Source organism: Phaseolus vulgaris, chromosome 7, assembly GCF_000499845.2.
Source record: "Phaseolus vulgaris cultivar G19833 chromosome 7, P. vulgaris v2.0, whole genome shotgun sequence".
Lineage (NCBI taxonomy): Eukaryota > Viridiplantae > Streptophyta > Magnoliopsida > Fabales > Fabaceae > Phaseolus > Phaseolus vulgaris.
In genome coordinates, this window is record NC_023753.2 from 1318270 (window position 1) to 1344232 (window position 25963).

General features: G+C 28.8%; 4 protein-coding genes across 13 annotated transcripts; 3 read left to right on the plus strand and 1 right to left on the minus strand.

The window, feature by feature from the left end:
* Positions 1–512: 512 nt before the first annotated feature.
* Positions 513–1682, plus strand: LOC137828213 (basic blue protein-like). Its single transcript, XM_068634693.1, has 2 exons — positions 513–1089; positions 1204–1682. The coding sequence occupies exons 1-2, from the start codon at positions 903–905 to the stop codon at positions 1575–1577; spliced, it is 561 nt and encodes a 186-aa protein (XP_068490794.1). The 5' UTR covers positions 513–902; the 3' UTR covers positions 1578–1682.
* A 329-nt stretch (positions 1683–2011) lies between these two features.
* On the minus strand, positions 2012–6711 carry LOC137828231 (transcription factor ABORTED MICROSPORES). 2 transcript variants are annotated; one of them, XM_068634711.1, is made up of 8 exons: positions 6427–6711; positions 5401–5506; positions 5142–5324; positions 4971–5049; positions 4299–4367; positions 3402–4184; positions 2802–2978; positions 2012–2352 (listed from the first exon to the last, which is right to left on the minus strand). In XM_068634711.1, the coding sequence occupies exons 2-8, from the start codon at positions 5499–5501 to the stop codon at positions 2185–2187; spliced, it is 1560 nt and encodes a 519-aa protein (XP_068490812.1). In that variant the 5' UTR covers positions 5502–5506; positions 6427–6711; the 3' UTR covers positions 2012–2184. The 2 variants fall into 2 exon arrangements, with proteins under 2 accessions (XP_068490812.1, XP_068490811.1); XM_068634710.1 differs by having other exon boundaries at positions 5401–5541; positions 6427–6559.
* An 8816-nt stretch (positions 6712–15527) lies between these two features.
* LOC137827822 (uncharacterized) lies at positions 15528–19199 on the plus strand. Of its 6 annotated transcripts, none has more exons than XM_068634164.1 (6): positions 15528–15759; positions 16106–16291; positions 17117–17263; positions 17849–18054; positions 18195–18285; positions 18375–19199. In XM_068634164.1, the coding sequence occupies exons 2-6, from the start codon at positions 16159–16161 to the stop codon at positions 19031–19033; spliced, it is 1236 nt and encodes a 411-aa protein (XP_068490265.1). In that variant the 5' UTR covers positions 15528–15759; positions 16106–16158; the 3' UTR covers positions 19034–19199. The 6 variants fall into 6 exon arrangements, with proteins under 6 accessions (XP_068490265.1, XP_068490267.1, XP_068490263.1 ...); XM_068634166.1 differs by having other exon boundaries at positions 15554–15759; positions 18393–19199; XM_068634162.1 differs by having other exon boundaries at positions 15753–15924.
* A 2228-nt stretch (positions 19200–21427) lies between these two features.
* Positions 21428–23917, plus strand: LOC137827830 (uncharacterized). 4 transcript variants are annotated; one of them, XM_068634179.1, is made up of 6 exons: positions 21428–21627; positions 21842–21994; positions 22250–22464; positions 22553–22793; positions 23266–23402; positions 23480–23917. In XM_068634179.1, the coding sequence occupies exons 2-6, from the start codon at positions 21871–21873 to the stop codon at positions 23705–23707; spliced, it is 945 nt and encodes a 314-aa protein (XP_068490280.1). In that variant the 5' UTR covers positions 21428–21627; positions 21842–21870; the 3' UTR covers positions 23708–23917. The 4 variants fall into 4 exon arrangements, with proteins under 4 accessions (XP_068490280.1, XP_068490281.1, XP_068490282.1 ...); XM_068634180.1 differs by having other exon boundaries at positions 21845–21994; XM_068634181.1 differs by having other exon boundaries at positions 21479–21721.
* Positions 23918–25963: the final 2046 nt, after the last annotated feature.

The window sequence follows — 25963 nt, forward strand, 5'->3', positions numbered from 1 at the left end:
GTTATGAACTCTTATTAAAGTTTCATTGTGGAGGTATTTTTCGTGGGAGTATGGAGAATTTATTGGTGTTTTCTTTGCGTTTCTTGAAGTCTATGGTTGCTGAGTTTTATTGAATTATACATGCTATGGAGGAAGCTCAAAAGATGAGGCTTACTAATGTTTTACTTGGATGTGATTCTGCCTTGGTTTATGCTGTATTTACTACTATGACTAATGTTTCGTAGATGTTTCGTAATCAATAGAATACTTGTCTTAGTTACTCATATTTTTCGTGAAGGGAATGCATGTGCTGATAAGTTGGCTAATTTAGAATTTATTCACAGAAAATCATTTCATTGGTATAATAGGCTTTCATCTAGTCTGTTTTTAGAATTCTTTACAAATAAGTATAGTATACATATGTATCGTTTTTGTTAACATATGAGTTTTGGTCTAATTCCTCCATATTTTTGTATTTTCTTTATTTTTTCTTTTTTATCATAATACTTTTTTTATGTGATGATAGATGATTGTTGTTAATTGAAATGTCAGCATGTCAAGTTGCATAGTAATGCTTGAGATAAAAGCTTTTATAAAAAAAAAAAACTAGAATTTGCTTAGCAAAGCAATATCTACTTATGTTTGACCTAACATAGAACACAACGATATCTTATCTTGGGTGTGAAGTTAACAATCATTCTGCCAGCTATGCTCTTCCAACTTTTAAGTTGAAAACTTCAAGTCTGTTTTTGGGTCCATTAGCCACTTTCTTTCTATTTTATTATGCACAGTTTATAATGGTAGCATCTTTTGAATGCCAAATCATGACATAACAAACTTCACAATGTTCATAAATCACAAGATCATTTAGACCCCCACATGAAATGCTTCTTCAAGCACAAGCAAAGTGACTATCCACCCTCATGGGGGTTACAAATTTTCTAAAAAATTGCACCCTCATGCTCTCAATTCTAGCTTTGCACTTTACTTTTCCCTTCAGCCATGTCATGGCTAGTGTTTACACTGTTGGTGACCAAGATGAATGGAGTAGCCAAACAAATTTTGCTTCATGGGCAGGGAGATACAACTTTAGCAGTGGTGATGTTCTTGGTATTTCATTCAACCTTTACTTGATTACTATGTTTGTCTTTTGTTTTCAAGGCATATTCCTATAATGTTATCATCTTTCAATTGAGTTTTTCTCCTTGTGATGCTTTGGTTCAGTTTTCAAGTACATTAAAGGGCAACATAATGTGTATGAAGTGACAGAAGACACTTTCAGATCGTGTGATGCAGGTAGTGGAGTTTTGGCTAAGTATGAGAGTGGAGAAGATGAAGTGGCTCTGAATGAGGTGAAGAAATATTGGTTCATTTGCAACTTTGCAGGGCACTGTCTTGGGGGCATGAGGTTTGGAATTGAAGTGAAAGATGGCAACAATGTCACTCATTTCAAGGATGGTGCAGTTCATCCACCATCAATGGAACCAACTCCTTTGGATAATTCTTGTACCAGTTATTTTGTATCTGATAAAAGATGGAGAGTGATTCAGAATTTTGTTCCTTTAGGGTTATTTCTCTTCAACTGTTACTTTTGGTGAATTTGTCTTAGGTACGTGATTTGATTATTTATTTCTATATATCCCTTTTGTATGTATACTTTTACAATTCACAAATGAAGCACAAGAAAGGGTCTTCTGCTAGAATTTCAAATATAAATATTAAAATTAGAGTGGTAGCTGTGCTGTTACCAATGTGTTGTGAAGATGAAGCAAAGAAATTATGATGGTTAAGGGACTTTATAGTAACCTATTAGTATAGACAATGATACGACACAGACACTGATACGATACATACATGAATATTGATACAATACAGATATGGATATAGAAATATGTATAATTTTTAAAATATAGGACAGAAATATAATACATGAATCTATATATTATATAATGAATTATATAAATTACAATATGAGAATACTCGCACTATCATCATCCATGTTTAAATTTTATTTGTAATAAAACACAATTGATCATGTAAAAAGTCTTTAGTCATACATATACTTTCATTGTGCTTATATTCTAATACAGTGATTAGTTTTGCTTCAGAATCTAAGTTTATACGAAGCTTGCATCATTATTATTCATGGAAGGTTTATTAAAATTGTAATAAGAAAGTTTATGAGAAAAGACTTAATATAAAAAGTTAAGTATGAAAATGGTGGGGATATGCAGCTATCTGGTGTTGATCCCTTCCCACACCATTCTCAGAATTTGCTGTCACCTCATGGCTCCATCCTCTGTAACGGTTCCTCGTAAGCTCCAGCAGCGACTCTCTTACATCTTCAGCTTCAACACTTTCACTGTCCTTTTTCTGCAACACTCAAAAACACACTAATAATCAATTTTTCAGCTCAATATGCTTATATAATGAGAGGACATGATACAAGGATTCATACTTTACAACAATCATGCACTAGAAAGAAAAACAACTATTGAAGATCCTACATCGATTAAAGATTAAAACATTTCATAATATATAAAGTGGGTGCAAACTTTATCTCATAAATCGGTTTTATGAGATTGAGTTAAGTTTAAAGTTCACTTCTTAATATAGTATCAGAGTCATTCCGAACTTAACAAGTGTTTGTTGGATTTATCATGTCATCCGCTAACGAACTGTTATCAGATCACTCATAATATGTTGTCATAATATGTGTGCATTTCATAGTTTATAAAGTGGGTACAAACTTCACCTGATAAACGGACTTTATGAGGTCGAGTAAAAATAAGATTCTTGATACAAGAAAGCATATAAGTTACCTCCACTTCAAAAACATTTGAAACGAGACCCTTGTGGCTTGTTACCGTGGCATGCACTACATCCATGCCAATGGTGTTGAAGGACTCCATCAATCTCACAAACCCACCAGGCCTGTGTTCACAGAATACCTTCACAAAATACTCATTCCCATCTATCAGAGCCACTTCCACTTGCGGCTGCAAATGTACGCAAAATGTTACAATCAAATTCAAAACACAACACCATTCCTAATACATGTATGGTTTAGAACTATCACATCTTCATAACATAGAACTATCACATCTTTTGCTTGTAAATTAAAAAAAAAAAAGTACTTGACTTACCATGTAAAGATTAGTCATGATCAAGTATAAGTAAGAATTTCATTCAAATTGAGTTAGGTTTTCATATTTTCCATTAAAAACAATTGATTTGTTTTAGGTTAGGTAGGTGTTTCTTTCTCCCGAGAGACAGACATAAAGACTGATGTTTTTGTTTGGACATTTGTGGACTCTATGTTAAAAATGTATAAGGGTTGGAACACCTCTCTGAAGTGGTTTTTATTTATTTATTTTTTCTTGTCGATAAAAAACAATCGAGAGTTTATATACTTTAGGTACCTCCATCTGCTGGGTTTGCTTGTCAATGAGAGCTGCATCTTCCTGCTTTTGTTTGGACACATAGCCATTCCCTGATGTGCCCACATGCAACCCAGATTGGGACTTAGCATGTTCATGATTTGGACACAGTTCACCAACACCCACATATTGATTATTATTGTTATCATTATTCCCATTGATGCAGTTGCTTTCAGTGTCTGCATTCTCCTCAAGCTCATCTTGAAGCTCCTTCACTTGCTTCTGCAAATCCTTAACATATTCAATGGCATCTCCAAGGATAGAGGCCCTATCCAACTTAGAGATCCTTGGAACCAAAGAACGAAGCTTGTATAACCTGTCATTCAGCTTCTTCCTCCTCTTCCTCTCAGCCATGAGGTTCTTGGACTGGTTCCCTTTCCCATTCCTCCTCCTGTACTTTCCCTCTTCCTCTTCCTCGTTCTGCTCACTGCAATCCGACATTGAATCTGATCGACCCTTCACCAGCTCCTTCTCCTCCTCCTGCTGCTGCTTCTCTTTTGCCTCCAAAGACTCTTCAGAAAACCCATCGCTCTTCACTCTGTTCTGCTGGTTGTAGTTGAACTGCTGCATCAAGTTCAGTGGAGAACTGCACATGGTGATCACATGTTCTGAAGGGTGGAAGTGAGTGTTCCTGCTATTGTTTCCTTCGTTTTCATCGCCCAAAAGTGGGTTTGGTTGCAAGTTCTCAATGTAGCTCATTGAGTGGTTCACCGCTTCAATGCACTGGTTTGTCACAAAATCTATCACTTCATGGTCTTCATGCACCTGTTGCATTGCATATAATATATATACATACACATAAATATATAGATATATATAAAAAGAGAGAAAAAGTTTAATCTAATTATAGAAGAACTTGTAAGTTATATATGACAGTACTTGTTTGGTTACAAACAGCTCAACTAGTCCACCTGGTGCTGAAATCAAAACCTGGGTCCCCATTGTTTCCTGCAAAATATTTTTTTTTCTATATATTAGAATAGAGATGAAAAAAAAATTAGAAGGAAAGGAAAAAAAATATAAGAATGAATATTTCTTCTAATCTATTTCTTATTTAGATTTAAACAATGAATTTCAATATTAGTTTCATTTTAAAAACTTTGTATTCATGTATTTTTTTTTTTATAAAAGTTTTTATGTTACATATCAATATGCAATTTGACATTTTTGTTAGGTTGACACCTTAAATAACAACAATTATTTGTTATCACATGAAAAAAAAGTATTATTATAAAAATATGGAGGCACTAGACCAAAATCCACATGTTAAAAAAAGACGATACTCATAAGTAAACTATACCTATTCATAAAAAAAATCTAAAAACAGACTAGATGAGAGTCTATTATACCAATTAAATGATTATCTATAAATGAATAATCAATTAGTCAACTTATCAGTACACGCATTCCTTTATTTTGTATCTATGTCCTTTATTACCATAATATATATATATATATATATATATATATATATATATATATTTATTGAAATTCATTTGTTATACCACAGATGAAGTGAAAATAAAATAAAAACATAAAAAGTTGACTTACATCCAAAATGGTGGGATCCAAGCTATTGGAATAGTTGACCCAAGTGGGTTGGTTTGATAATAGGGTCTGTGTATGAATCCTGTTGATTGTGGTATACTGAGTAAGAATACAAACAGCAAGATAGAGAAAGTACTGTAATTTCATGACCAGAAAATATATATATATACAGACCCAGAATTATCTATGGGTATGGAAGTGGAAAGTTGTGAAAGAAGATCACAGGACTTTGTTCTGGGGTGTGGATAAGTGGTGTCCCTGCATGAAACCACAGAAGACACAGGAAAAAGATGTTCTTCCCCACCATTTTGGCTGCTTTCAGTGCCACCACAACAGCAACCCGACCACTCCAGAAACCTATGCAAGCATCACAATTGAACACAAGAAGAGAAACATAAAAGAAGAAGAAGAATCAGATAAAATTATGTGTAACCTTTCGTCTTCACTCAATTTCCAGTAGATACAATAGTCCCATCCGTTCAAACCCACCAGGGATCTTAGTCTTTCCACCAAGGTTTGCATGATGATGTTCATGTCACCTGCAAAAGTGCCAATTGATGCTGAGAACCTCTTGCTACCCGACACAAGCCAGGTTCCAAACCAATCAACAAAGTTCGTCAGATGTCGAATTGACATATGTCTTATGCACTATGTTTTTCCTACAGACAAAAAAAAAATAAGTATGTTTTAATTATATGATAATGTGATATATGCATATCTAGTGACACCATCATTGGAGTTGAGAAGATTTCATCACTTCAGAATGATACAATCCATATAAAAAAAATCTGAGAAAACTTTACAACACAACACCTTTCTACCGACTCAAAACTAACCCTCTAATATTACATCGTGTTCATTTTCAAAATGATTTTAAATGAATCATCCATTGAAATTTTATGGTTAAGATTTGTTCCCTTCAAGTTTTCATGCATATATATATATATATATATATATATATATATATATATATTTTAAACACCCACATGCATCCACGTAGATACCCCACATAAATAGAAAAGGAATGAGATATATAAACCTACATGATGATAGTAAAAATTCCAGTTTTAGTTTTAAAAAGCAAAGTGATTACAACTTTTTCTTATCAACAAAAACGAATAAATAAATAAGAGATATTTTATAGATACATTAATTTTTATAAAAAAATCTACTTAAGACTATCTCTCTCCAATTACTCAAACAAAAATCTTAAAACTAACATTTCATACACATAATTATCAAGTATTAAATCTAACACCATTATAGTCCCTCTACTCAAAACTGAATCCTTCTAAAATATTCTGACAAACTTCATACAAACCAGAAAGCAAGAAATCAAGAAAGTGGCTATGGTTACTTGATCCTTTGACTAAAATGAAGAAAGCAAGAGCAAAACTGAAGAAGAAACAAAAAGTAGTATCCATATACAAACTTAGTTGATAGCAACAGTTAACTGCACCATGATGCCATGAATCTGAATGATATCCATCTCAGCAAAGCAAGATGAGAAGCAAAGTTCCTTGTGTGAATGTAGGAAGAAAAGGAAGATGCACACAGCATTGAAAGCACAACACACCTGGTCCTTTCCTTCTTTATTTCATAACAATATGTTTTTATATATGTATATTGGAGAGTGGCTGTTACTATGGTAGGTGAAGTGCAGAGGGTGAATGAGAGAGAGAGAGAGAGAGATTTGCAATGAAATAGTTCTTTTGCTTTGTGTTCGGTTAAGGAAGAGAAACGAGAAATGAGGAAAGAAAATTGAAAGATATGATGAGTTGGTGATGGTGGCAGGAGCATATTGCATGATCAAGATGGCGTACAAAACCTTAACTACCTTAGCTAAACTTTTTCATTCCTTTGGAATACTATATTCTCTCAAACCCTCAACTACTCTACTCAATCTTAACCACAAAAGGAAACTGCATTTCTAAAAACAATTATGCACTTCATTATCCATAATCAAGTATTAAGTTTATTTTAGACATCAACCCTTGATTTTATACATCAATAAAGTTACACTCATGAATAAGGCACTGATGAAAACTTAAATATATTGTAGAGTGATGAAAAGAGAAATGGGTAATTTTTTTTAAAAAAAAAAACTTATATTCTCATGTTAGGCATCACTATTTAACATCTCGGCTAGTACTATAAAAAAAAATCATAAAATAGAAACCAATTTTAGAAACTAAAAATAATTAGTTGTTTTAATAACTAAATTAAAAACCATTTTAGAAACCATTTAACAATAATAGAAACTAATTTAGAAACCAAACCTTATTTTAGTCTCTAAAACACGGTTTCTAATTTAGTAACTATAACAACTAATTATTTTTTGTCTTTAAAATTGGTTTCTATTTCATTATTTTCTTGTAGTGTAAGTTAATATTTCAAGTAACAACAATCATTTGTCACCACATGAAAAAAATATTATTAAAAGGATAAAGAAAAGAAATATAAGAAAATGTGGGGACGACCAAAAAACTCATACGTTAATAAAACAGTACATAAATAATCTATATTTATTAGTAAAGAATTCTGAGAAAAAACTAGATGAAAGTCTATTATACCAATGAAAATATTCTTTATGAATAAAACTTGAGTTAACAATTATCAATACATGCATTCCCTTCACGAAAAAAATGTGAGAAACCTTAAACTTGATTTTTTCACAATAGTTAAGACAAGACAAGTGTTTCACATATTACAAAGCATCCAAGAAACATTAGTCCTAACATTAAATGCAACACAAACCAAGGCAGAATCACATTCAAGTCATGAACTAATAACACTCATATTTTGAGTTTGTTCAATAGCATGTATAACTTCATAAAATTCAGCAACCAAAACAGTTTTAACATCAAGGAAAACATAGGAACCACTGATAAATTCTCTTATACTCCCACATAAAATACCACCGTAAGTAGCAAGATCAGGAGAACCCCTAACAGTATCATCAGTGTTTATTTTAACTCAATCTGAAAAAAAAAATAGAAACGGGTAATCTTAACAGTGATGAAAACTAAAAGAAAATAAGCAAAATAAAATGAAGAACATCAAGGAGCATAAATATAATAACCCATAATTTAATTGGAAAAATACTCATTTAACACTGGTTAAAAAAAATCTGGTTTTTGTATTATATATTAAATAATAAAAATAATATATTATAGGTCACATTATCAGATGTATTCATATATCATCACTCAATTTAATTAATGTTAAAAAGTGTACAAAATAAAAACAAAAACAAAAAAAGCAGGAAGTAATTCTGACATATACTTCCAGTTTTTGAAGATTTTCAGTGTATATGCTCAATTGGAGTCAAACTGGCTATTTGAAATGCATGAATTTTCTTTTAGTATTAGATTGATGCACAGATTGAACATGAGATTGGTGCTTGAAAACTATCAATAACTATTTCACAATCAAGATTTAAAAAAATTTAATAAAACAAAAGTATAACACTGTTTTATATATTTTGTTGAATAATATATCTCAAATAAGATTTTAACAATTTTAATTTTAAAAAATCATTAATTCAACATACGATATAAGAATAGTTAATATTATTTTATAACATGGATGCGGTAAATAACTAAACATTTTTAAAAAATTAATTACAAAACTTAATTTTGATTCAATTGTTAAAATTTCTTTAATGACTTTTGATTTTTGAAACAAGATGCCATTATTAAGATAATAAGAATGATCATATTTTAGATAAGTTTATAAATGTTTACAACGTAATTTCAAATTATGATAAAAATTTATTGAATGAACCGATTAACGATAAAATTAAATGGGAGACAAGTCTGAAAAAAATAATAAAATTACTAACAAATTCTAGAAATCGCATTGCATGATGGAATGAGACTTTAACAGTTTCAAAGTTTAATTTTGAGATCCCAAAAAAATTAAGAGAAGTCACAATTTTAAATAATGATAAAGAGAAAGTAATTAAGAGATAAAAGAGAGAACAGATTAATAATGCTAAAGGTGGTAACCATTTTTATAAAACCCTAAATTTTTAGACTATCCTTCGACTAAATCGTATTTTTTTACACTACAAGAAAATCATGAAATACAAATTAAATAGTTAATTTTAGACAAAAAATTACAAAAAAATCATGAAATAAAAATCATGATTTATTTGTGGTATTTATTTTATAACACTACAAGAAAATCATGAAATAAAAATTAATTTTAGAGACAAAAAATAATTAATTGCGATAGTTACGAAATTAAAAACCATTTTAGAGACTAAAAATTTTATTGGTTTCTAAATTAGTCTCTATTAACTTTAAATAGTTTCTAAATTGGTATGTAAATTTGTAAAGACATTTTAGAGACTAAAAATTTTATTGATTTCTAAATTAGTTTCTATTAATGTTAAATAGTTTATGAATTGGTATCTAAGTAGCTACCAAGTTTTTAACTACAAATTGTTTAGATTCTAAATTTGGTAGCAAAAATCTTGATAGCTAATTAGTTACCAATTTAGAAACCATTTAATAATAATATAAACTAATTTAGAAACCAATAATTTTTTTAGTTTCTAAAATGGTCTCTAATTTAGTCACTATAGCAATTAATTACTTTTTGTCTCTAAAATTAATTTTTATTTCATAATTTTCTTGTAGTGTTATAAAATAAATACCACAAATAAAATATACTAAATACTTAAAAATAATACAAATAATTACTAACACATTAATATTTATTTAATTATTAAATTGAAAGATTACAATTACGAAAAGTATAATATGTCCAATGTATTTTCATTTCCCAATTCCACATGTGGAATATTCATCCCCATTGTATATTTCTTTAGAATGTTTGAAGGGAAATATTCCTTTATCTCATTAATTATGTTGATTTAAGAAATCACGTTACGTTACGTTACGAAATTTCGTTTTACGTCATGAAAAAATGTGATAGTAATTTGTAGAGAAAGAAAGTGACATAAGATTATAAAATATTTAATAAATATTTGGGTGAAGACTTTAGATTGACACGTATGCAATACGAATGGTCCCATTTCTACATATTTTTTTTCTTTTGACCACTTTCTTTGCCAAAGAATTCCTTAGAGAATGGCCACAAATAAATTGTGGTTCCTAGGATGCCAAGGACTTTAAGATGAGTGTCATCACTTTTATATTTTTCTTATGTATATTATATTTTTGTTATGTCTTTAACCAAATCAATATTAGATCTCTAATATATGATTAAGTGCTATTAATTTAAATTTTGAAAACCATGTAAAATTGAGTTTGGATTGTTTACATAAATTTGTATATTAAACTTTATTTTAAATGATTTTTTCTTTTGCATCAAAGTAAGAGGTAAATATTATAAAGTAATTAAATGCAAAATAAATAATACTCTAGATATTTTTGTTTTAAAAGAGGAAAATACAATTATTAAAAGTTAGAAAGGTGATATTTATCTTCTCCCGGTTGAAAAAAAATTATCATTGCATGATCTCTTCTCTCCCTTTTATTTCTCAAATAGTGCTTGAGCTTCGACTCTTAATTGAAAATGCACATGGAAAAGGTTCTTCGACATTCAAAGTAAAGTATTTGGTAGATAATCACAATAAATATTGTAATAGTATTTTCTTGATTAATGTGACTATTTATAGGATTAAGTCATTTCACTTTACTATTAGACCTAGAATAAAATGTATTTCGTGATTAACGTTATATTACCTAATTTTTTATACGATTTTAATATTACTTAATACACTTTTTTTTAATACTTTCTTATATCTTATATCGTTCGGTTGGTACTAAATACCAGTGCGTTCTAGGACCATTTCGTCCGTTACAATATAACTCTAATTCTAAACGTTAAGAGGTATAAAGTATTACTTAAATCAACAATTTCACATCCATTAAAAACTCACATCTATATTTAATAGGTTTTTGGAGAAGTTTGTGTTTGATGTTTTTTTTTTTATCATTATTTTCCTCTTTTAGTCACACTAGAGAAGTTCATGCATATTACTCCCTATTGGAAAAAACAGTCACGTAGCATAAAGGTGATATATTAAGAATAACATAACCATTTTTTATCATAGAAAAAAATTATATAAATGAAATATTTGATATGTTGCGACTCATGTACATAAGAATAGAGAAGAATTACCAATACATTTCTTTTTGTGTTTCCTAACCAAAAATCAACATTCCTATGTAATAGAGTTTTCCTTAAATTTTTATAACAAAACATCTCATTCTTAGAGTAACATTATTATAAATAAGTATTTGGTTAAACAAGCACTACTTAAAATTATTAAATAAAAATTAATTTTATAAACAAAAAATTATTAGTCCTTATAATAATTAAAATATATACTATTTTAGAAACTAAAAAATTATTCTTAGAGTAACATTATTATAAATAAGTATTTGGTTAAACAAGCACTACTTAAAATTATTAAATAAAAATTAATTTTATAAACAAAAAATTATTAGTCCTTATAATACTTAAAATATATACTATTTTAGAAACTAAAAAATTATTGGTATTTAAAGTAGTTTATAAATTTATGAAATAGTTTTTAAATTGGTATTTAATAAACTAATTAGCTACCAATGTTTTAGCCACCAATTTTAAAATTTAAAGTAGTTGGTAGCTAAAACCTTGGTAACTAATTAGATTAATTTAAAAATTATTTTCTAATTTTATAAACTACTTTAGATATCAATAATTTTTTTTTAGTGTCTAAAGTATATCTAATTTAATTAATAAAGTGACTAATTAATTTTGATGTAAAACTAGTTTCTATTTAGTGATTTTATGAAGTGATAAAGAAAAGTTTTGTTGAACAAATCTATGATATTGCATATTATAGATAACTAGGTTATGTGATTGAGAACTTCCTCTTGTTTATTTGTTTACAGTAAGAGACTTTGTTGCTTGTAAAAAACAGGTGATTGGTGGTTTGATTGTAGTGACCAAACATAACATACATCTTATATGTCCCTAACAAAGAACTTAAAAAAAAGTTATAAAAAACAAAGTAATAATTAACATAAGAAAAGATTATTCTTGTGCATACATTTGGAATGAGATCTGCTCTATATATTATGCAGGCCAATGAGAGAAAATGCCATTGCCCAACTACAAATTGCTGCAATAAATAAGTTTTTAATAATTGAGTCAATAATTAGGTCACACATGTCCATATATAGCATCATAGTTTGATCAAGGTCAAAAGGTCAAGGGACTCAAATTTTTAAAAAAATGTTCTGAATATGATAGTTTTAACCATGCTATATACAATGAAGATGGGAAACACAAAAATGGTATCATGTGTAGAACAATGAAACTACTTGGTCATGCAAATTAAATGTTTTTGTTGCAAATTTCTTTAAAATCAACTCATCTTAAATATTAGAAGTAGAATGAAGTTATCCATTGTAATGGGTGGGTGGCATATTAATGTTCAATGACTTTTTTTATATGAAAGGACACAAATAGAAAGATGAAAGTGATGCTTTAACTATATATAAGGAACTTATGTTGAGTGAACAAGTTTATAAGTTGATGATTTTTCAACTTAAAATTAAAATAGAGATTAAAATCTTTCGATAGTAAAAATTTTACTTCATAAATAAATAAATATATATATAAACTAATATTTAGAGATCAATAATAATTAAATTAGAGACCATTTTAGAAATTAAAAAAAGAATTGGTTTCTAAATTATTTTATATTATTGTGAAATAGTTTCTAAATTTGTATCTAATTAGTTACCAAGGTTTTAATTACCAAGTCGGATAGCATTTATTGTCGCGTTGATCCGACCTACATTAACATATTCCAAATTTGGTAGCAAAAATCTTAGTTGTTAATTAGATATCAATTTAAAAACCATTTAACAATAATAGAAACTAATTTAGAAACCAAAAATTTATTTAGTCCCTAAAATGGTCTCCAATTTAGTTAGTATATCAACTAATTATTTTTTGTCTCTAAAATTAGTTTATATTTCATAATTTTCTTTTCTTGTAGTATATATATATATAATTAGAGTTTCGATAGTTGAATTAAACTTAAAATAAAGGTGAACATGGTAGTTATATAATTTTATTACTTTTTTTTTCTAAATTCAATATCATAACTATTGTTAATCTTCATTCCCTTTTTTTCTTCATAATAAAAAGTTATTATAGTTTACACTGTATTTATAATGCACATGCGATTGTCAATACTATATATGAAAATTATTTTTTAAGGGATGTGAAGAATCTAAAAAAAAGTAAGTTGTCTCTTCCTAACAAAATTTGTCTTTATACACCGTAAGAATTTGAACCTTCAACTACTTTGATTAAAAAAATCGAGTTTTTTTTTATACAATTAAAAAAAAACTTTAAAGTTTAAATTTGGAGTTAAGTTTAAAACTAACGAAATACATTTAAAAATAATGAGTTTAATGAATTATTTAGATTTCAATTTTACACATACTTCTAAATCCTAAATCTTAAATTAAATAATTTCAATCACAAAAAAGTAAGGACTATGAGTATGTTTAAATATTTTTTTTAATTGAATTTTTAATGAGATATATGCTTACATTATTATTAAGATTAGGATGTAAAATTTAAGTTTAATTTAATTTTAAGTTTAATTTTATAAATTTATTTATAAAATGAAATTTATATTTACTATATATTATAAAATATATTAATCTTTATTTGATATAGAATTTTTAATAATTATAAAAAGAACAGCTTATGAAAATTCTAAATATAATATTTTGGAGGATATACCGCCACAACAGGAGGGAATTGGAAGCAATTTTTCGAAACTCAAATTCTTAATTAATAAGAAGGATGAAGAAACGTACCAAAATTCACAATTTAGGCTAAAAAAAAGTCATAAATTGGGTCCACCAAAGTGGGAGGGAAAGGAAAAAAATAGTAACTTCATGTTGTTAACAACCTAATTCTCGAACTTTTTCCTACTCTTTAATATTATATATTTTCTTACTTTTGTATCAATATAATTCTTTCATTTTAACTATAATTTAGCTTCTTTTTATGTGGTTTTATAAATAATTAACTTTTTTATTTTATTTTTTATCTTATTTGGGTTTTCGATTATTGAATTAACTGATTTGATTTCTTCTTAAGTTTCTCGGCTACTAATACAGACTCACTTTCAGTTGGGTTTGTATATCTACAACAAACTTCGATGATAAAATTAAAATCAGATAAAAATAATCTATTTATCTATTAAATAAATCATTTATTTACAGTGTTATTTTTATTTCGGTTACTAAATTTACTAAATATATTTTTAAAATTTTAACCTAATTATTGGACTTTGATAGTCTTTCATCGAAAAAAAATATATATATATATATATTTATATATATAACTTTGAAATGAAATATTATGTGTGGCAATTAATCAAATGTATGAGTAAGTAGGAGGTGGTGGAAGGAGGCATGTGAGTGAGTTTGGGGGTTGTTGGCAGCATCACATCCAACAGCAAAAGCTGGTGAACAAGTTTCTTCATTATTTTTTATATTTTTATAAAGAATTTTATTGAAAGCGATCAATTCTATTTTAATTAAATATTTTCAAATTAATAAACAAAATAGTGTTAGGTTAGGTTACTTCTGTAATAATGTCTCACTTATCTACTTAATTAAGTGACACCTTTCTTAAAAAACATCACATGCTCCATTAATATTATTTTAAAACTATATTTATTGTTGAATAGTTAAACAAAATATTACATAATATAAAAAAAAGTAGTTTAGTAAATGAGGCTCGGACACTTCTCCAAAATGGGTGTATCCGTGTCATACATCGGTATCGACACTCGTAAGACACTCATCAGTAAAGTGTTCAATTTCAAAAATATTTGTTTGATTTTTGAAAATTTTAACACGGTTTTAACATAATTTTAAAAGGTATAAATACAATAATTTTATAAAAAATAAAATTTATTGTATAAATTTTTATTATGATTAAAAATAAGAAACAAATTTTTTTGAACCACTGATAAAAAATATCTTTCTACTTCCAAAAGAATCTGAAACATACTTTTAAACATAAATATTTATTTTCAATTTATATAATTCAAAATTATATAATATATAGATCCGTATCATCGTTTTCTACATTTTAAAATTATACGTATCAGTTCGTATATGTGCTAGTTTAGTATTAAATAATATATAATTATTTTAATTAAATTAAATTAATAGTCTCAAATGTTCAATTTCCACGGTCGCTGATGACGGCAGCAGAACCTGACTTAGGAAGTTGTCTTCTCAAGAGGGCCCACGTAGTTCCTCGGAAACAACAATAAAAGTAATTACATTTTTTATTTTTTTATTTTTTATTTAATTAGTATTATAAAAGTTGAAAAAATGGAGATAATAGGAAATGATAAAAAATAAAATTTAATTGTTATTATGTATGAATAAAAAGCAGTGTACACTTGTAATAATTAATTTATAAAGAAGATCTGTGATGAAAGAGAAGTAAACATTTTCACACGTACAAAGCGGCACGGCACGTGAGTTTCTAGATGTTTGACAAAATTTCAAACACTTGTGTTTCTTCTCTGTCATGTCAGCGTTCAAATCGAAACTGGTTTCGCATTTGCATGCTTCTCTCCACATTTTTATTCTCCTTTTTCTTTTTTATTTTCTTCAAAGAAGACTTTCAAAAAGCTTCTCTAATTCTAATGCCAACGCTTCTTCCACCAAACAACACACAAAAAACTGATCTTTCTCACTGTTCTTCATTTCGGATTCGGGTAAGGTTGCTTGCACCTACTCCTTAAACTTTCCAACAACGCTGTCTCTGTCTCTGTCTTTCGTTTCTACCTGTCTCTGCCTTTTCAATCCTTATCTATTCTTCGGTTTTCCTCTGTTCCTTCTCTCTGTTTCTTTTTTCTCTTTCATGGGTGTCTCCTTCTGCTGTACGTGCAATACAACCTTTAAAAACATACATGGGTGTTGTTCTGATTTTTTTTTATGAGATCTTTTAGATATGTTGTTTGTGTTCTGCTGAGGATTTGGTTTTCCCTATTGATTAGGATTTTAATTCGACATATTTGCATGAGGTGTGGTTAATTGAGTTTTGATTGGTGGATGGAACAGTCACAGTGCGATCGGTTGATACGAAAGGTGAGGCAGAGGAGACTCGGAAGGAGATGGCTCAGAACAGAAGAGTTATACAAGATTGTGTTTATGCTCCTAATCCCTACCATGAATGCACCGAGGCTTGCTTGCAAAGGATCAAGGAAACTAAGCCTGGCAAGTCAACTAAGAATAAAAAGAGTTCTGGTCAGTTTTTTATTCTCCTGTTTCCTCAACTTTTCTCATCAACTGCTGTGTTTTGGGCTTCAATCTGATCTTTTTTCAAATAGATATAACTTGCACAAGTTTTGGAATTTGGCTTGTGGCATTCTTTTTAACAATTTTAAAAAAAAAAATCACTTCTCTTGTCTCATCCAGTGAACTGTTTTGTTTGGATGATGTCCCCTTTACTCTCACCTATAAAAAAAGGATCCTGATTCTGGTCAAGGTTTTAAATTGTAGTCTCCATCATGTTTTTTCACCTCATTTCGCCTCTATGGTGATGAAGGGTGAAGAAAAGGAGAAGAAAGAATGAGATTTATCTTGATTTTGGCATAGTATCCTTGATCATATCGTGGAGCACACATCCTTGATCATAGTATCCTTGTTCCTTGCATTCTGTTTCCCGTTCATTGATACATTCAACAACTCAAAACCGTCTGATACTCATGTTTTATTTCAACAAATCTGCATTCAAATTTTAAATCCTTAATAATGCAAGGAATGGTTGAAAAATTGAGTGATTTGAATCCTACTAACTGCTTACTGCTATATGTTCCTGTTCTGTATGCCTGTTTTTCTTGCTCCCTTTATGGGCATTTGTGATTGTTTGCTGAGGCTGTTTTGACTTGTTTATATGCATCAACTTTGTTTGAAACCTTATACTGAGTGTGCAAAAAATCAATAGCTTTAAAAATTTAACTTAAGTACATTGATAGTGTAAAAGTTGTTTATATTTGTAGAACACTTCAATTTAAGCAGTATATATTTGAGAGTGCCCAGTTGCCAATGTCTTCCTTTTTTTTTCCGTAGATTATCGCAGAAGTGTTACAGATGGTGAACTTGGCAAAAAGGTGAATGAAGGAAAACGCAGACCCTCCTCAGGTTGCTCTAAAGCATCTAATCCGTACCATGTCTGTGATGATTACTGCCAAAAAAGAATGTCTGGGGCAGATCCAGGTTTTCCTCCATTTCTTATCTGCCATTTAAGGATTTCTGTAACATAAATTTTGGTGAAAATTTTCTCATTTTAATCTGTTAAGTAGCTTGTAAATTGTGTCTTGTGTTGAATTTCTGTGCTCAGATAATTTTAAAGCAGGATTTGTCCATTTATCTTATTTAAACCCTAAATCCTAAACTCTAAAAAATTGTATCTTACATACACTCCATATGAAAAGAGTTGCAATTTCACTTTTTACAATTTAAATATTACACAGTCCATTGTATGAACCTGCACTATATGTGTAATTGGTGTGTGTGTCTAGTTCAGAAATATATAGTTAATGCCATTCATGCTATAAGGATAATATAGACATTGATTACATATTATAATATGAAATGGACCACTCGCTTCAGTCCACCATCATATTATTTATATATGATTCAACTTTGAATGGTTGTTAAGAAAATCACTAGCTTCCTTGCAATGTTTGCCTGCTGAATTTGTTTGACTAGTCAAAGGTTGTTAAACAGATCATGGTGTACCTTTGGTCTTCCACTTTCAATATGTTTCTTACTGCTATTCCGAGTTCTCTTAAATCGCAGGTACCATGTCATTAAACTTCGACACGAGAAAGAAGGTTGGTTATAATAAGCCAGAACTCCCAGTTCTTGACAGTGTTCCACCCTCAAAAATTGGTGCTATTTATCTATCTGATGCTTCATCACCATTATCAAGTTATTCTGAACAGACAAAGGGGGAGCCAAAAAGCAGCGAGCTAATACCGGTTTCTGGAGAAATACATGTCATGGTAGTGGCCTCTCTTTTCTCCTTTTTGGTCAAACCTCACATCTCTTCAGTCAAAATTTCTCTCTATTTTATGGCCTAATACAACAAGCAAACCAAATAAGCATATAGTTGACTTGTCTCTTGTCCTTGTTTCTTTGAAAGCCTACCAACAACAAGGTCCAATCAAAGCAGAATGGGGACAAAAATGCTTCACCAAAAGTTGTTCCAATCACCTCTGTTGATGACATGGGAGGTATTAGATGATAAAAATGATCTCATAATATTTTAGTTTTTCAGTTGTAATTACCTTACATCAGTTTTAACTGTTTTATCATCTAATAGGAGCATTTACTAAATCAGAAGGTGGGTCCATGAAATTTTGCTTCTCTGGGAATGAAGACAGTGATGGCGAGGAGACCGAGTCCGTGGTTTCGGAGGCACGTGTACCGGTCGGAAAATACCATGTGAAAGAAAGCTTTGCTCCCATTCTGAGATCCATCTTTGAAAAGTATGGAGATATTGGAGCAAGCTGCCACTTGGAATCAGTTGTGATGCGATCATATTATGTGGAGTGTGTGTGCTTTGTGGTCCAAGAGCTGCAATCTACTCCAATGATTGAGTTGACAAAGTCTAAAATCAAGGAACTGTTGGCCATTATTAAGGATGTGGAATCTGCGCAGCTTCGTGTGGCGTGGTTGCGCAGCATAGTTGATGAAATTGGTGAAAGCATTGAACTCATGGATGAACACCACATAGCAGAAATGGCAAAGGCTAACTCTGACCGTGAAGTGGAAACACTGAACAAAGAGCTAGAATCAAACTTGGAAAGTTTGGCTCAGAAAGAACAAGAGGTAACTGATATCAGAACAAAAATTGAAGAGATCAGAAAGCGATTGGGCGAGCTTGAGCTCAAGTCTTCTCATTTGGACAAGAACATCTTGTTACTCAAATCCAAGGTTGATAATTTAGATAGCAAATCCTTGCTAGATGAACTAGTGTAACCAAACCGTTTACCCAAATTTCTCTTTCAATTTCCTCCACAGAGTTATGATGATATTGCTTAAATTGTAGAATATGAAACTGAATAAACCCATGAAGTAAGTATATGTTTAAACTAGGCAAGGTTTGATATGATCACATATTGCACTCACAAGTGCACATTTTTAAGCTGTACTTCCATTTATTTTTACTTTATCTAAATATCCCAAAATCATTACCTCCTCTATCAATTCTGGGCGTGTGCGTGTGTGCGTGACTATATATTATGGATAATCCAATAATATCAAAATAATTCTTAAAGTAGATTTTAATTTAACTTAATTTTACAATTATAAAATTAAGTTTATATTCACATATATACTACTAAATTTTATATATTATAAAATATTATTACTAAATTTTATATATTATAAAATATTCTAATGTGGGATTTCTAAAAATAACTCTAAGTTACATTTTTGTTGATGATCTTGTATATGAAAAGTTTATATATATATATATATATATATATATATATATTTTTATTTTTTATTTTTTTATTTTTTTTTTTAATTTTTTTATTATTATTTTTTTTTAATTTTTTTAATTTTTATTATTTTATTTTTTTTTGGTCTATTTTTCATACTAACTTTTTATGTTTGGTTGGTGAGAATGAGGAAAGGGTTTTCTTTTTTTTTTTTTTTCCATTTTTCATACTAAACTTTTATGTTTGGTTGGTGAGAATGAGAAAAGGGCTTTTGCTTTTCTTCTTTTTCTTTTAGACTATGTTTAAAAGTCTTCTGAAATTGGAAAGCTGAAGGGTATTTTCTATTTTCACTGTTTTTCTGTAGCACTTTTGTTTTGTTTTTTCTGTGTTTTTTTATATATATAATATAAACTTTTAAAAGAATTCTGAAAGATTCTTTTGAGGAATTTCAGACTAGATTTCCCTACACTTTTCAATCAATTTCTGAAAAGTATTTTAGGAATTTGTAGATGTTATGAATATATACAAATTTGTTTACCACTAGCATTCAATGGAAGAGTCATTATTAGAGGTGTTAATTTTTCCTTTCTAAATATCATTTTACCACTTTATTTATAAAAGACTACGGGAACACAGGCACGTGAGTGTCTGTATATCCGCATTTTTTATTTTTATATAATTATATTTAATAGAAAAATTAAATAAATAATATTATTATTCACACATTACATTTATATTATTAGTAAAAGTGAAAAAAAAATACAAAACAATTATTAGTGTATAGTAAAGTAATGCTCTTATACCTTCGTAGCAAAGGTCATTTACCTTTTCCACTTTCTCCTTCACCATTACTTGAATGAAGTTCCCTTGAATCAAAAGTTTGGTCTTCTCACATTTCCCAAAGTGATTACAAAATAATAATATCAAAATATGTAAGAACACACAATTCTCAAATTATTATTCACACATTACACTTATATTTATTAAAATTTTTGAAGTGTTTGAAAAAGACTTTAAAGTTTGAAAATTTGAAATTTTTTAAAAATTTAAAATTTAAAATTTTAAAATTTTAAAAAAATAAGAAATGATGCAATGTACATAATAATGAAATAAAATAAATATTGATATAAGGATAAAATAGGAAAAAAATTGAGGAAAGTTAGAGAGTCCCCTTTATACATAGGCATAGATATATAAAGAAATTTTTCTCTTTAAATGTTTTCAAGTATATGTAATTTTTTTCTAATAATTTTTTTTCTAATTTAATCTTATATCAATATTTTATTTTGGTTATTTTTTTTAGTTAATAGAGTAGTTATTAGTTTTTTAAGATTTTAATAAAATATCTATAAAAAATAATTGATAGAGTAGTTACATAAATTTATTTTTGAATTCAAATAAATTAATTGATAGGGTAGGTACAGAACAATTTTTTTGAATTTAAACAAAATAATTAAAAAAACAGTTAAGAATTATAAACATTTTTTAAAATTTAAATAAAATAATTAAGACTAATTGATAGAGGAGTCGAGAGATAAAACAATTTTAAATTTTAAATTTTAGTATAGATGAAAAAAAAATTAGCGTAAATGAAAAATATCTTTTGAAAATATTTTGCAAATATTTAGTTTTAAATTTAAACTCTTTGAGATATAAAATTTAAATTTTTCACAAAATAACAAATAAAATAAAATATAAAGATAAAGATAAAATTTAAATAAAATAAGATGGTAGTTAAGAGGAATTTCTTTTGATTTATATTTTTTAAATTTAAATTTGAAAAATATAAATAAAGATAAAAGAAATAGTTTTAGACAGTAGAATAATTTTACTGGTTAAAAAGCAACTTGAGGTGATTTTTAGGAGAATCAAATCAAGAATAATAGCCAAATAATCGAAATAAAATCAGGAATAATAGCAAAATCTATCCACAATACTATTTTTTTTTTTTTATTCCCTAGAACATTGCATTAGAGAATAACACAAACCCTAATCCCAAACACTTTTTAAGAAAAAGAAAAACAGATAAATTACCAATCTTTTGGGTGCGGGATTGAATTGCCACAGATAAAATCCTCAAATCCGAATCCCATTCCCAACTCTTCTTCTTCTTCTTCTTCTGTAGTTGAGGTTCGTATCTCTCTTCCCTTAGGTTTAATGTTTTTCTACGAAGTGCGAATTCAACATTAAGCAACAACAGATTCTTCTATTTCGATTTTCACCAGTAATCTATGTTCTTTCAATTCCAATTTCTGTTTGCGCTACTTGTTGCTTTCAATTTTTGACATAAGAGGTTTCATAAGGGTTTTGACACGAACGTGTTTGCTTGCTATGCGTAACTCAGCAGATCAGGGGATAAATTCTGTGGACGACATGTCCGGAGAACGAGCAGTGCATCCCGATTGCCGGAATGCAAGTAACCCTTTTCATGAATGTAGTGATTACTGTTTTAGAGTAATAGCTGAAGCCAAAAATAGGTCGCAACAACGACAATCTGGTTAGTTTTACTCTCTGCTAATTGTATAGTTATCTATTGATTTGATTATGTTTATATCTAAATTCCTCTATGGATCATTGTTCTTCCGTAAATGGTCACTGTGGTAGGTAAGTTGATGACTAAGATTACAGAACTTTTGTTGTTTAATTATGTTTTTTTTTTCGTAACTGAAAAAAATGTTGTATTTTTTGATTATATGATACTAGTGCTAGGTTTAATTATCCTTATTTACATATCGTTTTCCATGTCTATCAGAAGTTGGACAAGCTAGTGGTGGAAGTGACTCTAAGCAAGACATCCCTGATGAGAAACACGCGGATGAGGAAATACATGATGGCAGACCCATTTTTGAAGAAAATACCGAGAGTGATTCCGACCAGCCTGATGCACAGGAACCAGAGCAAGTAGAGGTTGACTACACAAAACTTTCTGGGAGGCAGAAAAAGTGGATGGAGTTGAGAGCCAAGATGGTAATAGGGTGAAAACTCCCTTATTTAAAATTTAAACAATTTATTTATTTCAAGAAAGCCTTAGATAGTTGTTTTGTTTTCCTTGAAGCACGAAGCAAAAAAACGTAATCAAATTGAAATAGCTGCTGAAAAGAAGAGGATGGAAGCTCCAACCGAGTCTAGGGGTGTTTCGAAACAGAAGTGGCTTGAGGATAGGAAGAAAAAGATTGGAAAACTTCTTGATGCAAATGGACTGGATATGACAAAGGCATTTATGCTTGACACACAGGAGGCAGCAGAAGTAAAATACAAGAAATGGGAGAAGGATCCTGCTCCATTCGGATGGGATGGTAAGCAGTATGTTATTTTGTATAAATTCAGATTGTTGTGCTCTTCTGTTAGTGTGTAAGCTTCAATGCAGTTCCAAAAAATTTCAGATATTCAAACATGACTTTTAAGGCTCATTTCTTGGTTCTTAACTTAAGAGTATGTTTAGATTTACAATTTTTTTAGAAATGAGCTATTGCTAAAATCCTATTAAGGAAAGGTTCGATTGTTGTTGTTATTCTATTGTTGAAATGTTCATAAAGTACTTCTTAGTCAGAAAAGTTCAGCAAAATATTTGTGTAGATATTTTTTAAAACACTGCTCCTACATATAATTTTGGATATTTACATTCTTGGTTTTTGAGATCTAAGGAGAGTTTTATCTTCCGAGAAATAGATGTCTTCTTATCTGTGTGTGATTGATTAAAAAATTATACCAGGGAAATTTCGTGTTGTAGAAGAGTAGTGATTGAAGCTAATAATATTTTTTTATCAGTCTTCAACCAGAAGTCGCTGTACAATGCATACAAAAAGCGGACAAAGAATGTTGAAGTCGATGTAGAAGAATATAATAGAATGAAAGAAGCTGATCTTGAGTTCTACCGTGATGCTTCTAGTCTCCAGTATGGAAAGGTGCACTACCTAAACATTGATATATTTTTTCAATTCTTTTGCATTCTATCACCATTCATTCTTTCCTTCCATTTTAGGCACCAAAAATCTCAGAGCAGAAGGTTGACAGGATGGTACAGGAGCTAAAGGATAGGGAAGAGAAGCGCAAGTCATTTAGCAGGAGAAGACGGTTTCATGAAGAGAAAGATATCGACTCAATCAATGACCGTAATGAGCATTTCAACAAGAAGATTGAGCGAGCCTTTGGTAAATACACGCTGGAGATTAAAAATAATCTTGAGCGAGGAACTGCATTGCCTGACTAAAAATGTAGTGAATTCAAAAATGTTCTGATACTGACAAGTTTCAATGGTGGATTGTACTTTTTAGAGTGCCTTTTGATCATGTAATATTATAGTCTAATACTGTGCAATGCACATCTGGAGTCATTTTGAACTTCAATTAGTACATGCTTGCTTGGGACCTGCGTTCTTCTTAGTGATACCCAGTTTCTAAAGAGAAATTATACCTCCTCACATATGAGTGTTTGTTTGGGGTTAGGTATCTTCCTCCATACTCTCTGTTGGGATCATAATATTTATGTTTTGATGTTTGGATTGACAGAAAGAACGAATGAGATGGATTGGAATTACATAATGAAATTTTATTAGGTTATGTTGTATGGTTTACTTAGTTTATAATCGAATGAAGTTAAAAGTTATTAGACTCGGACACGGTTTTTTAAACATCCGTATCGGACACTAACATTCGTAAGACACTAATAGAACATGTATCGGTGAGATATCTAATTTAAAAAAAAATTGTTGGATTTTTGATAATATGGTTTTAATACATTTTAAAAAAGAGAAATACATTGATTTTCAAAGAACTCAAATTTATTGTATAAATTTTTAATATAATTATAAAAATAAAGAATAAATTTTTTTGACTCAACCATAATAAACATATTTTTACTAATAAAAATTAAAACATACTTATTTTCGTGTTTTACATTTTAAAAATTATTTGTATTTTCGTATTTGTGTGTTAGTGTTTATATTAAAAAGAAATATAAATATCTATGTCTAATAAAATTGTCTTAATTCCCTATCTAGCACCATTTACACTTTTATTTCCCCATGTAGCACCCTTTTGTTTTTATTTCCCTATCTAGCACCCTTTTGTTTTTATTTCCCTATCTAGCACCCTTTTGTTTTTATTTCCCTATCTAGCACCCTTTTATTTTTTATTTCCCTATTCATAAATAAATAAATAATAAATTATATTTTTTTTTGATAATTTTAATTTTGAATACATTAAAAAATAAGTATTTTTAATGTTTAAAATAGTTAGAAATATAATTAATGAATAAAGAAATGTGTTTTTACAAAAAAAAAGTAATAAATTAAAAAATGTTTAGTTTAAATTTTTTTTAAGAATGAAGAAAATAAAAAATTAAACTCTACAACAACATAAAAGTTGAAAATCTATAAACATAAATTAATATTTATTTTTATTATTATTGATGATGTAATCATGTTAATTTCAAGTAAAAAATACAGGACATAATTATAAAAAAAATCAAAGTCAATTAGTATTAATTAATATTGAACACACAAATAATATTGAAGTGTCTATCTACCCTAAATGCAAAATTCTAAAAAAAACTAATGTAATTGTTACACTTAATGCTTAAAAATGAGAAGAAGAAAAATGTAAAAATAAATAAATATAGAAAATAAAAACAACAACATTGCAACAGATTTTTCTTTCCTCCCGGATATTTACGCATGTTACGAAATACTATTTGATGGAACTCATAAATGAAAAGTATTGACCTCCATACACTGGTCAAATACTATGCTCAAGTCCCGGCATGAAAATAACCTCAAAGGGGAGACCTAAGTCAAGTCGAATAAGGACTGATATGGACATAAGAAAACAACATGATCGAACAAAAAAAATGTTCGTATTGTCAAACACCATGACACACAAAAAGAACATGTCCCAGCATTATTGAATTGTGGACTTCTCGTCATTAATTATGTTTCATTTCGCACAAACTATTTAATGTACCATTGAAGAAAATATTAAATAAATTATCATCTTTCATTTATTTTTCTTTTTATGATTAACATCTACTTATTTAATATCGTCTTATATCTCTTATATCTATCTTGTTTGAATTTTATTTATTTATTTTTATATCTTGTATATTTATGTTTTTAGTTATTATTTTTTTCTGTCATTGTTTATTTATTTTTGTTTTTTGTTTTTATTTTATTATTGTTGTTTTTATTTTCTATACTTATTTATTTTTGCGGTTTTTTCGTCTCATTTTTAAGTATTAAGTGTAGTATTTGCATTAGTTTTTTTTTTAGGATTTTGCATTTAGGGTAGTCACTTCAATATTATTTGTGTCTATTATTAATTAATACTAATTGACTTTGTTTTTTTTTATAATTATGTCCTGTATTTTTTACTTGAAATTAACATGATTACATCATCAATAATAATAATAAAATATTAAATTATGTTTATAGATTCAACTTTTATGTTCTTGTAGGGTTTAATTTCTTATT

Bases quoted from the DNA above. Each gene is read 5' to 3' on its own strand.
- LOC137828213 (XM_068634693.1), top strand. From the start codon at position 903: ATGGGGGTTACAAATTTTCTAAAAAATTGCACCCTCATGCTCTCAATT. The intron at 1,090-1,203 runs GTATTTCATTCA...GCTTTGGTTCAG, and splicing joins TAGCAGTGGTGATGTTCTTG to TTTTCAAGTACATTAAAGGG.
- LOC137827830 (XM_068634179.1), top strand. From the start codon at position 21,871: ATGTCCGGAGAACGAGCAGTGCATCCCGATTGCCGGAATGCAAGTAAC. The intron at 21,995-22,249 runs GTTAGTTTTACT...CATGTCTATCAG, and splicing joins GTCGCAACAACGACAATCTG to AAGTTGGACAAGCTAGTGGT. The intron at 23,403-23,479 runs GTGCACTACCTA...CTTCCATTTTAG, and splicing joins CTAGTCTCCAGTATGGAAAG to GCACCAAAAATCTCAGAGCA.
- LOC137828231 (XM_068634710.1), bottom strand. From the start codon at position 6,527: ATGCTGTGTGCATCTTCCTTTTCTTCCTACATTCACACAAGGAACTTT. The intron at 5,050-5,141 runs GTCTGTATATAT...CACAATCAACAG, and splicing joins ATACCCATAGATAATTCTGG to GATTCATACACAGACCCTAT. The intron at 2,353-2,801 runs GTAACTTATATG...TGAGTGTTGCAG, and splicing joins CAAATGTTTTTGAAGTGGAG to AAAAAGGACAGTGAAAGTGT.
- LOC137827822 (XM_068634162.1), top strand. The intron at 17,264-17,848 runs GTTTTCCTCCAT...CTTAAATCGCAG, and splicing joins AATGTCTGGGGCAGATCCAG to GTACCATGTCATTAAACTTC. The intron at 18,055-18,194 runs GTAGTGGCCTCT...TTTCTTTGAAAG, and splicing joins CTGGAGAAATACATGTCATG to CCTACCAACAACAAGGTCCA.